Genomic DNA, 14,379 nt, shown 5'->3' with positions numbered 1-14,379 from the left:
GGATCCATGAGGAGCCATGGCTGGGTTTGTGACCTGTTGGTGGAGTGGGAGGAGGAGGAGGAGGAGGAGGAGGAAGGCTGGGGAAGCCCTTGAAGGTCACCACGCTCTCCAGCCTTGCAGAGCAGCACAAGGAGCCCTTGGCCGGTAGAAGAAGATGAAAGAATTTCTGTGCAGATCTGTTTATACTGATACTCTCAGAACATGGGGATAAAAAGCTCTGGGAACCACGGGGGAATTTGTTTTAAGGGCTGTGGATGTGCAGCTGGATCTTGCCTGCCAAAAACAAGGCACGGGGAGGGAGGAGGGCGCAGATGGATCTACGGGCTCTGGTGGCCCTGTGGCGCTGGGACAGGGGGTGGAGGAGCCTGTCTGGTGAATCAGCACCCCTGGGTCGGGGTGCTCTGTCCCCAGGCTGGGCCTGCAGGGAGCTGAGTGCTCCTGTGGGAGCAGGTTTGTACAGGAATCTCATCCAAACCAGGCTCTGACTAAGCCCCATTGCCATGCTGCAATGCCAGGCCGGGTTCAGGATGTGGCTGCACCTTGGAAAAATCTTGGATTCTTGCTGTGAGGTCCCTGTTAAAGCAGTGCTCACATGACAGGCTGCTTGCAGGGAAAATTGAGCTGCTGCTGCAGCACCTGGTGCATCCCAAAGTCCCTGACAACTGCCTTGGAAAGCAATCTCAAAGCCTATCTGTCTTGACAGTGTCTCTTAATGGCTTACTAATAATGCCTGAAGATTTGCTGGAGCTCTGCCACAGCCCTGCTGTAGAATCACAGAATCATGGGATGGTTTGGGTGGGATCTTGCAGCTCATCCTGTTCCACCTCCTGCCATGGGTAGGGACACCCTCCTCCCAGCCTTGTCCAGCCTGGCTTTGGTAGGTTCAGAGTGCTCTGCTCTGCCTTCCTCCAAACTGGGAACTTCTCAGTTTACTGTGATTAAATTAAATCCCCCCAAACTGAGAGCCTCAGAAGGTGCTTTCCAAGTGCTCTCCAGGAAGCAAGCAGAGCAGGCAGGGAGGGATCCCCTCAATTCCTGGCAGAAGTGCAGCCCTCAGGAGTGCTTTGTGGTGGGGTCAAGCCTGTGGGGTTCATTGTCATCTACAGCCACTTCATCATGGGACAAAGAGTGGCTTGGATTTCTAAGAGTTAAGGTTGCTGTGTGAACCCTAAAGCAGAAATTCCAGTTCCCTAAACATATTTTGCCATAGCACGGGATTTATGCCTGTCAGGATGGGGAAGGGGCCATGTAATGCAGGCATGCAGCACTGGATTAAATTATCATGTGCTACAGGGTATTAAATCTCAGAGTTTGCTCTCCTTTTTGGAGGGGAGGGGGATTTCTGGGACAGAGCAGCATCGCTGCCAGCTAAAGGAGGCTTTTACTGTAAAATGGGAATCAGAACACTCAGTGCACACACCTGGGTTTTAGTCATCACCAGAGAAGGTTTGTGTACAGCCCTGACAGCTCAGGGTGCTCCAGAGTGTTTGTGGGGGGGAAAAGGGACATTGTGCAAGGGAGGCTCGGGTTGGACACTGGGAAAAATTTCTTCATGGAAGAGGCTGTCAGTCAGTGGCAGGGGCTGTCCAGGGGGGTGGTGGAGTCCCCATCCCTGGAGGTGTTCAGGGTGTGCCTGGATGTGGCACTCAGTGCACAGGTCTGGTGACAAGGTGGGGATTGCTCACGGGTTGGACTTGCTGCTCTTGGAGGTCTTTTCTAACCTCACTGATTCCGTGAAAGCAAAAGCAAATGGAAGCCAAGAGCTTTGCTGGTGAGATACTGGGACGGGCAGTTTTGCTGTAGGTGCAGCCAGGCGTGTGGAGAATCCTCAGGGAGCAAAGGCAGCACGAGGCTGGGTTTTGTATTTACGAACCGTGCCCAGCGCTGCGGCGGCCAGGCAGTGCCAGGCTCTGCTCCTGGCCCGTCCGGCTCCGCTGACGCCGTGTTAATCATTACTAGAATGTACTTTCGGGCAGGTTATTTGTTTTCCCTCCTCATGATGTGCAAGAGCGGATAATGAAATTAATTTGCACACTCGGTGAGTTTGCAGAGCCGGCTTCGGCCACGTTGCCACGATACCGCGGCGGGGCCGGCGGCTCCCGGGGCCGGTGTTTGCACGGCCGGGGCAGCCGGCGTGGGCAAACAGAGCCCGGAGGGAGCTGGCCAGGAGCAAAGCTCCCTGCAGAGCCAGCACGGAGCGTGCGGGCAGTAAAAGCCCTGCCAGGCTGTGAAACCCCTTTCCAGCCTGTTAAAGCCCTTTCCGACATGGACTCTTTGATGCTGCTGATTCGAACCAGTTTAGTAGGTCAGCAGCCCAAGGAGGAAATTCCAGTGTTGCTCCTGCAGGTGGTGGAGCTCATGGTGGGATCACGTGGAGCCCATGGTGAATTCAGATGTTTTGTTGTCGATTGTCTTCAAGTCCCGAGTGCTGTATCCCCCAGCCCAGGTGTGTGGTGAACCTCAGTGTTCACAGGGCAGTGCTCCCTGGAGCTGGCCAGGCTCTGCTGGGCAGGTTTCAGCCAGGAGGTGTTTGGTGAAGCTGCCCAGTCTGTGGGACTCTGTGGAGGGATGGATGAGCTTCACTGTGCAGTGCTTGGGAACTGCAGCTCTGACATTCCCATCTCCCTCACCTTGGCTAGGTGGCAAAATCAGTCTGGGACGAGACGTGGTTGGGTTGTTTTCTGTGTCCTAATTCACTACACAGGTGCAGGACCGAGCCAAGAGCACAGAGCTCTGCCAAAGGCTGACACTCCTGTTCTGCTCCCAAGGCCCCTGGGGCTGAGCCCTCCGTGGGCTCCCCCTCTGGTGCAGGGGGAGCTCAGTGTGGCTGTGTGCTCCTCAGCTGGGTTCTGCCAGGGTTCCACTCCAGTTTGTGAGAAGGTTCAGCCCTCAGACTCAGGGAGAAGCTGGCTGTGCTCAGCTCTCGAGCCTGTGGTTCCCTTTTCCTTGCTGTGATCCTGCTGGGAGTACATGTGCCATGTGCCAGGTGTGCCACATCAGCCTGGCACAGACCTGGGGGACCAGCAGGAAATAGTGCTGCTCCCGTTGTTCCATTCCTACCTGGATCCTCATGATCCCGCTCCAAGGCTTGGCTCCATACATCCCATGACATGTTATTTTGGTGTGGCTGCAGCCTGGCTTTGAGTTGCTCTTGGGGTAGAGGTTGCCTGTCACTCACAGCTTATTTTCCCCCTGCCAGGGTCACAAAGCCTGGCTTTGATCCCTCCCTTCTCCAAATTCTGCTACCAAGTGCCACGTGTTCACCCCGGGCTCCTCAGCCTGGGGGAGGCAGGCGGATCCAGCAGGCAGCTGGGAGACAGACCTTGCTTTTTAAGGAAGACAAGGAGGCGGCAGAGAATCTGTTGGGATTTTTTCCCCCAGTTTGCCACCCGTATGTGTTGTCTGAGCTTTGCCTTTTGGGAGATGCTGGGGCTCCTGGGTTAGCTGTGGTGGGGCTATGCTGGCCACGCATGTCCCACCACAGCACATGTCTGGTCAGGTGCTCCAGGTATTCCTAGAATTACAGAGTCTTGGAATAGTTTGGTTTGGAAGGGAACTTCAAAGCTCATCTCGTCCCACCCTGTGCCATGGGCAAGGACACCTTCCACTAGAGCAGGTTGATCCAAGCCCTGTCCAACTTGGCCTTGAACACCTCCAGGGATGGAGGATCCACAACATCTCTGTGTATTCTCAGGTTTTGGCCAGTGTTGAAGCAACAGCTTTTTAACAAATTGTTTTACCAGAGGCCTCGTGTCACTTCACTGGGCTCAAAATCAGGAGGGGCTCTCAGGTTTTTGTTTTTTGGGACTCATGTCCTTAGAAAAAAAATGGTTAAAGCAGGTGCGTTCTTAGAGCTCCCCATGGCACCTTCAACAAGAGCTATGTAGAGAAAAGGGAGTGTCCCCCATAGAAGAAAATCCCCTTTTTGGTAAATTCCTGTGTCTTTATATACAACAGAGCTCCTTCAAAAGCTGTGTGATTTGGGAGACGGAAAGCTGCAGCTTTGTGGAGAATTCACCTTGCTTTGAGTATTTACAAAGGAGCAGCAGGGTTGTGCTGTGCCCAAACCTCCCCTGCGGGCCCCTGGCCCAGGATGGCCCCTTCCCCTGGGCTGTGACGTGTGGCTGGCCAGGGTCCTGGCACAGGGCTGAGCCCGGCCTGACTGAGCCTGGCACAGAGCTGAGCCCATCGTGAGCTGAGCCTGGCACAGAGCTGAGCCTGGCACAGAGCTGAGCCTGGCACAGAGCTGAGCTGAGCCTGGCATAGAGCTGAGCCTGGCACAGAGCTGAGCCCGGCCTGAGACTCCTGCACAGAGCTGAGCTGAGCCTGGCACAGAGCTGAGCTGAGCCTGGCACAGAGCTGAGCCTGGCACAGAGCTGAGCCCGGCACAGAGCTGAGCCTGGCACAGAGCTGAGCTGAGCCTGGCATAGAGCTGAGCCTGGCACAGAGCTGAGCCCGGCACAGAGCTGAGCCTGGCACAGAGCTGAGCCCGGCCTGAGACTCCTGCACAGAGCTGAGCCTGGCCTGAACTGAGCCCAGCCTGAGCTGAGCCTGGCACAGAGCTGAGCCCGGCCTGAGACTCCTGCACAGAGCTGAGCCCAGCCTGAGCTGAGCCTGGCACAGAGCTGAGCTGAGCCTGGCACAGAGCTGAGCCCGGCCTGAGCTGAGCCTGGCACAGCCTGGCACAGCCGAGTCACCACATGCTGGACCAGGAAAACCGGACGGGAGGTTTGGTTTTGGGAACAAGGAGAGCAGACTTGGGGAAGGTCGCGGGCACGGTGCTGCTCCCCGCACACCTGGCAGCAGAGGCTGTGTGGCTGGCTGGAGGAGCCCAGGATTTGTGTTTGCCGTGCTGGCTGTGGCACGCGGAGCCCCACGGAAGCACAGCAAGAGCTTTCCTGTCGCACGGCTCGGTCGGTAGTGATGGGCTGTCGTCAGCTTCCACCTCCAGCTGAAAGAATCAGGAAATCCACTGTTGGTATCGGCATGCGGGGCTCAGGCAGCCACCGTGGCTTTTGGAGAGCTCCAAAATCAGGAAATCCACTGTTGGTATCGGCGTGCGGGGCTCAGGCAGCCACCATGGCTTTTGGAGAGCTCCAAAATCAGGAAATCCACTGTTGGTATCGGCATGCGGGGCTCAGGCAGCCACCGTGGCTTTTGGAGAGCTCCAAAATCAGGAAATCCACTGTTGGTATCGGCGTGTCAGGGCTCAGGCAGCCACCGTGGCTTTTGGAGAGCTCCAAAAAGTGTGGTGACGGTTCTGCTGCTGGGGGAGAGCACCCGCAGCTGAGGACAAGGGGAGCCAGCTCTGAGCGAGCCCAGAAATGTTCACGGCAGCCCTTCCATGCCCCCACTGTGCCTCCCTGCCCTTCCCTGCTGCCTGCCTGGAGCTGGGAGCGTGGCTGGAGCCCGGCGCTTGCCCGGCCCTGGCGCTGAGCCGAGCTGCTCCGTGGCGTGCTTGGGAGAAGGGCTTCCCTGCCCAGCGCTGCCCTGGCACGGGGCTGGGATTTCTCATGGCCCAGGCTTTTCCTCGTCTCCCCAGGTGCTTTCTGTGCTTACAGAATTCCAGTTTAACGTGAGCTATGAATCAATCTTTTCATAGAATCATGGAATGGTTTGGTTGGGAAGGGAACTTAAAGCTCCTCTCATTCCACCCCCTGCCATGATCAGGGATACTTTCCACTAGACCAGGTTGCTCCAAGCCCGTTTCAACCTGGCCTCTGTCCATGTCTATTCAGTTGTTGCCCTGTCATTTAAAAGCTGACAGTAACATGGCATACAAATCCCAGTGCTGCTGCAAAGTGTTTTGTACATGGATCAAATGTGAGCCTGGAATCTGGAAGCCACTGGCCTCAGTGAGAAAGAAGAAACAGGAAAACAAAACTCCTGGGTTTGCAGACCCCAAATAAGAGGAAATCACTGAAGTTCTGTGCTGGGTTTTCCCCAAAGCCTGATGCCTTCAGGGCCCCTGTGTGAGATTTGTTCTGTCTGGACCTTGTTCCTGAATCCACCAAAATTATTTCCCACACTGGGATGAAGCACGAGGATGCTGAGATGGAAAGAAGGGTCCTGGGAAGAATTGTGCAAGAATGGGAGATTGAGGAATGTTTTGCTGCCATTACCATGGATTTTCCTGCTCACAGCTGGGAGAAGATGTTACTTGGTTGTTGCAACATCATGGACTGAAACCAGATATAAACACAATCATCCCAAAACTTTTGTCCAAATCCCCCGAGGCTCAAGCAGGGATTTCACTGGGAGGGTAGCTGGTGTTGCAGAGCCCTCAGTCGAGGTTCTCTCAGCTTGAAGGAGCCTGTTGGGTCATAGCACCTTATGTAAAATATTTTTGGTTTCTCTCCTATGTAATGAATGTGCTTGGTTGTGATCTCCTCTCGAGTTTAAGAGCTTAAGTCATGTGGTTTGTTTGTAGTTAAGGCTGTTTCTTCTCCTAGATGTGGGCACACTGATACAAAAACTGGGCAGGACAGGAGTAAGTCTCAGTTGGGTTTTACTGGGGGCTGTGTGTCCATGAAGTATGTGTGTGTGTGTCCATGTGCACACGTATGTACAGAGATGGACACTGGGAATATGGAGTATTTATGAATTTGGGCAGCCCAGGCTCCCAGGGCAGGTCTCTGCTCAGCTCTGTTATGCCAGAGCCAATTCTGAGTGCCCAGAGATGAACACAGAGTTGTCGGCGATGAGGCCACAGAATGGTGACGCCTGTGCTCGTTTAAACAGCCAAAAATGAGCCCAAATGCATTCTTGATCCTGCTCCCTTCCCAAGCCCTCCTGTTGTGCAGCTGAGCAGCAGATGGGACTCGCCGGAGCTGCCACGAGCTTTCCATGGGAGCAGTGCTGGTCCTGCAGCCTCCCCTGGGGACAGGGCCGTGGTCCAGCAGTCCACCCAGGGAAGATGGACCATGCACAGGGGGAGCACAGGGGATCCTCAGCCTGGCCAAGAGAGAGCCAGCAGCCCCTGCCAGCCCTGCAGCCCCGGTGCCACCGTGGCGTGGTGACGCAGGTCGCTGCCGGGGCACCAACAGCCACTGCTGCTTCATCTGTCACCCTTTGGTCCGTGCTGGTCAGCAATTGTCTGTGCTCACTTGTTTCTCTGTCTTGAGAATCGGGTCTGGCTTGTTTCTGGGGCTTGGCTGATGCTCCTGAACCTGTCGAGCTGTGCTTGGAAGCCGCAGCCACGCTCTGTGTCGGGCATGGGGGGGCAGAGCCCAGCTCCCCAAACTGTCCCGGGAATGGAGCTGGTTCTGCAGATCTGTGTGGTCAAATTTTACCAGGATAAAGCAGCCCTGGGGGATCCCTGTCTTTCCCAGCTGGTGGGACCTTTGAGATCCAGCTCACATCCCGGTGAAGGCTTTGTCCTGCTTGGACGTCTCAGCTCACCAGTATCACGTTTCTCCCTTGTTCTCTTTATGCTGGGTAGTCTGGCCTGTGTTTTTCCTCCCATGTGCAGCAGCAGTGGGAATAGTCATGTGGAGCTGATCATTGTTGTCAGGAGGTTGATGTGCAGAAACTCTGGTAGTGACTGTGTTGGCAGATGTGGTTACAGCTCTTCCCTGGCTGAAACCTGATGAGTGTCCAGCAGAAGCCAAGAGGAGATGGGAGAAGCTCAGAGTCCTCCCTCCCTCTCTGGCAGGTTTTGATCTGGGCTGGTGATCCAGAGCCATCCCAGAGAGGACAACAGTGTCATAATCAGCTTTCCCACCCTGGCTAGCAGTGGTGCAGCAGGCCCTGTGCTGCTCCAGCCTTCCTGTACCACTCCGGCTGCTCCAGAGGTTTCCACATCACAGCTAATCCTGCTCCCAGACCGCAGCCCGGAGCACTGACTCCAAGTACAGTTTTGTAACTTGGCCAGGAACCAGATCATCAGCAGCATCCCGAAATGGAGCAATACCAGAGGCAGCTGTGTACAGATAATTGAGGGAAGGGTTTGTGGGAAAAATTGCTCCCGGAGAAACCACACAGGCGAGTGGCTGCTTGTGGGTGCAGGGCACTGTCAGGGCTCTTCTAGTTGGATTTTGTGTCTCCTGAGAGTGGTCCCAGCTGGAAAATTCTGAATCACAGTCTGGTTGAGCAGAAATTTCCAAGTATCCTGTTAAATAGCAACACTTGGTGCAGTAGAAATACGTTGAGTTGTCAGAATTGGAGACCACTGACCTCTTGCTGGGGTAGGAGGAGGCACTGGCAGGTCACAGGTGTGGGGTTGTGGTTTGAATTGAACCCCTTAGGCAGGATGGGTTCGTGTGGTGGAGCCATGCTGGAGAACCATGGAGGAGCTGGACATTCATGGTGATCCTTGGAGACCTGGGTGCACATCCATGTGCAGCCTCAGCTGCTCCACTGTGTTGTTCTCTGGAGGTCCTGAGGAGCTCTGGGAAGGGGCATCTGTCCCACAAAAGATTGAAATACTAACAGCTGCTGTAATTCAGTAATATTATTTAATTCAGTTTAATTTAAGTAACTTATTTTGTTACGGTGAGGGTGGTGAGGCCCTGGCACTGGTAACCCAGAGCAGCTGTGGCTGCCCTGTCCCTGAAAGTGTCCAAGGCCACGTTTTGGAGCAACCTGATGTGCAGAATGTGTCCCTAGCCATGGCAGGGCTGGAATGAGACGGGCTTTAAGGTCCCTTCTGTCCCAGTCTGACATTCTGTGGTTCCATCATAGTAAGTTTACTTGGCTGGTGTGTGTTTGAGAGAACAGAAGCCTTGCCCAAGCCAGTTGTTGCATGATATCAGGAGGTCAGGATATGTGGGGTAAAGCAGAATAAATATTTTTGGAAAGGTAGAAGAAAGGACATTTACTTGGGACCAGGCAGTGACTGAGAACAGGAAAGGAGCTGAGCAAAGAGTTGAAGAAAGAGGTGTCATCTCTAAGAACTCCTGATAAGGAGCGCCATTCCCTTTCAAAAGCCAGGAGCAAACAGGTAGCAGGTTCCCAGGGTAAGGAAGGATGTGGAGCTGGAGGTGAGGACATGGTGGAGCTGTGAGACCAGGGCGAGCCCAGCTGTGACACCAGGTGACAGTGCTTCCCCACCGACTGTGCTCCAGCCATGCTCCTCGCTTTGAGTTGTGGCTGTAAGAATCAGCACCTCACACTGCTCTAGCTCAGCAACAGCTAATCTTTGTGCTTACCCACTGTCAGTGCTGAGGAAACCACCTGTGTTTGCTGTGCAGGTTTGCAGGGCTGCTGCTGCTCCCAGCCCTGTGTACTCACTGTGGAAAACCACGGACTTCGCTCTTCCGGAGCCGAGCTGGAGCACAAAGAGCAATTGTTCCTTGTTCCCCAAGCTGCACGTCCTTCTGCTGCTCATGGGCACTTTTAGAGACTAACTGTGGCTCATGCTGGCCAGACAGGTGCTGGGACAGGTGGATGGACTGGTGCAGGGCAGGTGATGCTTTGGTGGACAGCCTGAGCACGCAGCAGGGCTGGGTTGAGGCTGGGATGGTGTTTTTGAGAAGCTGTGGCTGCCTCAGCCCTGGAAGTGTTGGGTAGGGATTGGAGCAGCCTGCTCTAGTGGAACGTGTCCCTGTCCATGGCACGGGATGAGCTTTGAGGTCACTTCCAACCCGAACCATTCTGAGGTTCAGTGATTACCTGTGTTCAAAAACATCAGCTCTTGGGTTTTTTGCCTTTGCTTTCCAGAGCTGGAGGACAACTGTCAAATTGTGGGTGTGAGTTATTAATCTAAGGCAATTTTCAAAGATTGAAGACAGCGTTCTTAAAAGGAGACTGAAGTATTAAAATTTTCATTTTTCACAGGCTTGTTCCTATTCCAACCTTTTCAGACCAAACAAACGTGTTGGAGCTGTGCAAATAATGTCTGGGCTCTAATTGCATCGGGGGGTTTGCACGGGCAGGAGCCTCCAGCCAGCTCCCTCCTATTCTGGCATTTAAAGAAGGCTTCACAAGCTTTTTTACTCCAAGCTGGCGGGGTACAGGCAGGCTGCAGTGCACAGATCGTGGGCATGAGCTCATTTGTTGTGGCTTCAGATTGAATGGCAGGAGTTTGGCTGCTCTGCGGGAGGGCAGGGGAGGAGGGCTGGGTCCAGGAAAGGCTGTCATTCCCCTTGCAGATACATCTGGAAATGTTCTTTATTCTTTCCTGTGAGGGTGGGGAGGATGCCCAGAGAAGCTGCCCCATCCCTGGAGGTGTCCAAGGCCAGGTTGGAAGGGGCTTGGAGCAGCCTGGTCCAGTGGAAGGTGTCCCTGCCCATGGCACAGATAAGGATGTTGGGATGTTGCTCACTGGTTCCATGAAGCAGGAGGGGTAGGGATGGGGAGTTTAAATGTACATGGGGATCCACAGGGTTGGTTTATGAGGAGCTGCTCTCCTGTCAGGCCCGGTGTTGGTGCTGTCTGCAGGAGCTGGGGTCTGTCTGTGGGCTTTGTCCTTGTTCTCTGTGCCTGTCCCAGTTTGCCCCTCGCCTTCACGGGAACCTGTCCTGGCTAATGGGTGCCACTGCTCCCACGCTGCCTCCCGGCTGCCCACATGTCCTGGGGTTGTAGCCAGCAGTGCTTTCATCCTCCTCCTCTTCCTCCTCCCTCCAAGGGGCAGATGACACCCCTTCCTTCCATCCCTTTAGGGCCGTGGCCTTCTGAGGTCCTTCGCAGATGTATTTGGTCTCAGTGTGTGGCTTGGATTTGGTATGCCCTGGGCAAAACAAAACCCATTTTCAACCGTTTCCTTGGCCCAGTGAGGGCACAGGGGACGATCGTGGGTGGGTGTGCCCGGGGCTGGCTCTGCAGAGCCCTGCCATTCCCAGCCAAACTCATTCTGCATGGCTCCAGCCCTGCTGCTGCTGGTGTTCCAGAGAGTCCTGTTCCTCCATCCTCTGGGAGGGTGCTCGGCTGCTGTGTGGGCTCCGACCCCCTCGCAGGGCAGGATGGAGCAGGAGGGCCCCCGGTCGAGAGCAGGGTGACTGGGCTGGGTGTCAGCCCTGCTCCTCCAGCTTTCTCCTGGCTGGCACTGCTCCCTGGGCTGGGACCAGCATGGCCTTCCCTGCTGGATCCAGCCGTCCTGAAGCTGCAGGAGCTGCCGTGCCAGGCCAGTCCATCCCAGGGCAGGCTCCCCCTCTCTCTTCACCGCTTTCCCAGGGGGTTGCGTGGGATCAGCCTCTCCAGCAGCAGGGTCTGCTGTGGCCAGGCTGGGGGCCTGGTGTGCACCGGGCTGGCCACGCACGCAGCCAGGGCTGGCCCCTGGCCAGGGGTAAACAGCTCCTTTGTTTTCCTGGAGAAGTACGAGGGATTATATTCTCTTGAGCTCACTCAGTCCCCCACTTGCTATTGTGCAGCCACATGTAATCGGCTCCTCCGAGGAGCTGAGTTAATTGTGAAGCAGGAAGGGTGCTGGTTGTCTCCTGTAGGGAGGTGAGCTTGAGAGGGGAATCGTGGAAAGGGGGTGGCTCGTCCAGCTCCTAAATTAGGAGGGATTGAAGCCAAATTGTCATTCTACAGCCCTAGATTTGCCACTCTACAAATGCTGTCTGGAGCTGGGGAAGGCTCTCCCAGCCAGGAATCTGTGCCTCCCCTCTGACTCTTATTAAACGTGCTTAAAACTGAAACGAACTTATTAGACGTGCTTAAAAATGAAACGAACTTATTAAACGTGCTTAAAAATGAAACGAAGGCTGCTTCGTTGTCGGTAATTGTTGTGCAAATGTGATACTCCCTGCAAGCTGTGGAACAGGCCAGGGCTGTGTTTACCCGGAGAGGCAGCCGGCTTTCCAAGTGTAATGAGTCAGCTCCGCGAACAGAAGGGGCGCAGAATTAATCTGGCATCCGTCTGGCCTTTTCTCAGTTAAACAGGTTTTGGAAGCTCCACGTGAATAGGTGCCTAGCCTGGTACAAGCAGCCACAAAGACTTGGGAGTGGGCACGATTTTTTTGGGAATACATTGGCAGCATGCAGATCATGGGGTGCTTTGAGCTGGGGTTGGGTTTTGGCTGCTGGTGAAGCTGATTTGGTTTAATAGCCATTGCAAGGAGTAAATAAAGTTCCCTTGCCCAGCACTTCATCTGAATTTCCACCTCTTAGATTTGCAGTGGATATTGAAGGGAATATTGTCCTCTGCTCCTGCCTCCTCCCAAGCACACACTCCTGTCTCCTGTATCTGCACCTTAATGAGCCCCTGTAAGAGAAACCGAGGGGAAATAATTCTTACATCTTCCCAGCTGGCTAATGATGCCTGGCAGAGGGAGATTCCTGGGGCTGGGAATGGCTGGAGCTGCTCCTGCAGGGGCCCAAAGGATGTGCAGCGTGGAGGGGACCCTGTGGGCTGTCCCAAAGCTCAGCTGTCCCCGTGTCGAGCAGGGGGCACGAGGAGGTGTTTTCTCAGTTCCCAAAGTTCTGTTCCTAAATACAGGATATGAAATAGGAGATAACAACCTTCCCTCCGCCAGGCAGAGGAGCTGGGCTGGAGCATGAGCTGCCTTGGGAAGCACAGTCTCCTGCTGGAAACCCCAGCACTGTCTCTGCCTGGTGCTTTGGTCTGGGAATTTGTGCTGTTTCAGGGCTGGGGCCTCTGAACCACCTTTAAAAACAAAACAAAACAAAACAAAAAACCAAAACAAAACAAAAAAAATCAAAAAACCACCAACAACAACAACAAAAAAAGAAATGAACCCAAAGTGTCCTAAGGCCTCTGAGGCGTAAATGGAACAGAAATTTTGAAGGGATTTCCAGGGAACTTCTAAATACAAGACTTCTCTCTCTCCTCTCTGAGAATTGCCATCTCCCTGGACAATTTCCTGCAGTTGTAGCTCTGCAGAGCTGCTGCTGTGAGATGTAAACCGTGCAATTTAGAGCTGGCAGGTGACAATTACATTGGGAAAAGTTCCTGTCTGTTCCCCTCCAGCCTCGGGCCGAGGAGCCCAGTTGATGTTGGGGTTGCTGGGGGTCAGTCCTCACAGATCTCCCATTCCACTGATGCTTTCCAGCCTCTGGTTTTGGGAGAGGAGATATTCTTGTTCACCTGGAAGGCCTTTGGCTCTAGCTGGTGGTCCTGAGCCCCTGCTCCAGCTCATGTCTCTGTATCTCACATGGCAGTTGTCTTTCCAGCCCTGTAACCAGGCAACACACGAGGAGCAGGAGGAGTAGGAGCACTTTGTCCTCCCCACGTTGGCTTTCCCAGGCCAAGGGGCAGAGCAGGGTGAGGAGCTGTGGCAAACCAGTCCTGGAGCACCGAGCCCTCCTGGCTCCCTGTTCCTGCCTCACGATGGCCACACGGTCATAAAGTGCATTTCTAATTGAAGTGTTGGAATCTGTTTGGTTCTCTGGGAATTGAGTGTGGCAAACTGGGGTGCAGGGCTGTCCCAGCCCAGGGTGTGACCCCCCTGTTCAGGACAGAGGCTTTATGTGGGCTTGGGGTGATGCTGTGGGTGAGGAGCAGGAGGGCTGTTGCTCTTTGGTGGGATTTGATCCCTTCTAGGCTATTTCTTGCATATGAAACAAGCCGTGTCTGCAGCTGCAGGATCCAGTTTGGAGTTGGCCTCTTCTCCCAGGAAACAAGTGATAGGGTGAGAGGAAACAGCCTCAGGTTGTACCAGGGGAGGTTCAGGCAGGAAATCAGGAGGAATTTCTTCATGGAAAGATTTTCAGGCATTGGAAGGGTCTGCCCAGGGAGATGACAGAGTTCTCATGCCTGGAGGTGTCATCCAAGGAAGGCTTGGACATGGCACTCAGTGCTCTGGGCTGGTGACAAGATTGGGATTGGGCACAGGTTGGACTCGGTGTTCTGGGAGGTTTTTTCCAAGCTCAGTGATACTGTGTGATTCCACATGTGATTCCTTGCAGCACCTCTGTAACTCTCTGGGAAGGTGGCAGGAGCCTGCTGCAGCTTCTTCCACGTTTGAGGGAGCTCTGCCCTCCTGGTGTTGCCATCCAGGGGTTGGGAGGGGGTTTATCCCCACAGGAGGTGCCCTATTTTTCCCCCCCACAGTGGAGAGATCCTTTTGAGATGTCTGACCTCCCGTTTCCTCTCTCCTGACAGACGGTTGATGATGAGGCGATGGCAGCATAAATGAAGATCAAGTAAGGAAGGCAGAACGATGCCCAAGGGTGGGTGTTCTAAAACACCACAGTCAGAAGATTTCTCTCTCAGCAACGACATGGTGGAGAAACAAACGGGGAAAAAGGTAACGTGTTTGGGCCTCCTGCCTTCCTTTGGGGGTGCTGCTTTTTGAGCCTCAGTTGTGAAGCCATAGCATCATTTGGCGTGGCAGGAGGTTGCCCTGGGCCCTTAGCTGGGGATTTACATTGGTGTGCTGGTGCTCTGCCAGCTGATGGGGCTGGGTTTGTTTCCCTGTGGCTGCAGTCCTTCCCGGGAAGTGCTGTGCTCACCTGGGCCCGAGTCAGCTGAGCAAC

General features: G+C 54.5%; 1 protein-coding gene across 4 annotated transcripts in view; it reads left to right on the top strand.

Moving 5' to 3' along the window:
- Positions 1–14,379, top strand: part of ANKRD11 (ankyrin repeat domain containing 11) — a 135,987-nt gene that overhangs the window by 89,273 nt on the left and 32,335 nt on the right. For all 4 annotated transcript variants that reach the window (XM_077786396.1, XM_021526920.2, XM_021526921.3 and 1 more), the window contains exon 3: positions 14,006–14,150. In XM_077786396.1, coding sequence (XP_077642522.1) covers positions 14,064–14,150 — 87 coding nt within the window. In that variant the 5' untranslated portion in view covers positions 14,006–14,063. The remainder of the gene's footprint in view (positions 1–14,005; positions 14,151–14,379) is intronic.

The sequence above is a fragment of the Lonchura striata genome, chromosome 13, assembly GCF_046129695.1.
Source record: "Lonchura striata isolate bLonStr1 chromosome 13, bLonStr1.mat, whole genome shotgun sequence".
Classification (NCBI taxonomy): Eukaryota; Metazoa; Chordata; class Aves; order Passeriformes; family Estrildidae; genus Lonchura; species Lonchura striata.
The sequence above is the reverse complement of the archived record's forward strand: the minus strand, read 5'-3'. Positions and strand labels throughout refer to the sequence as shown.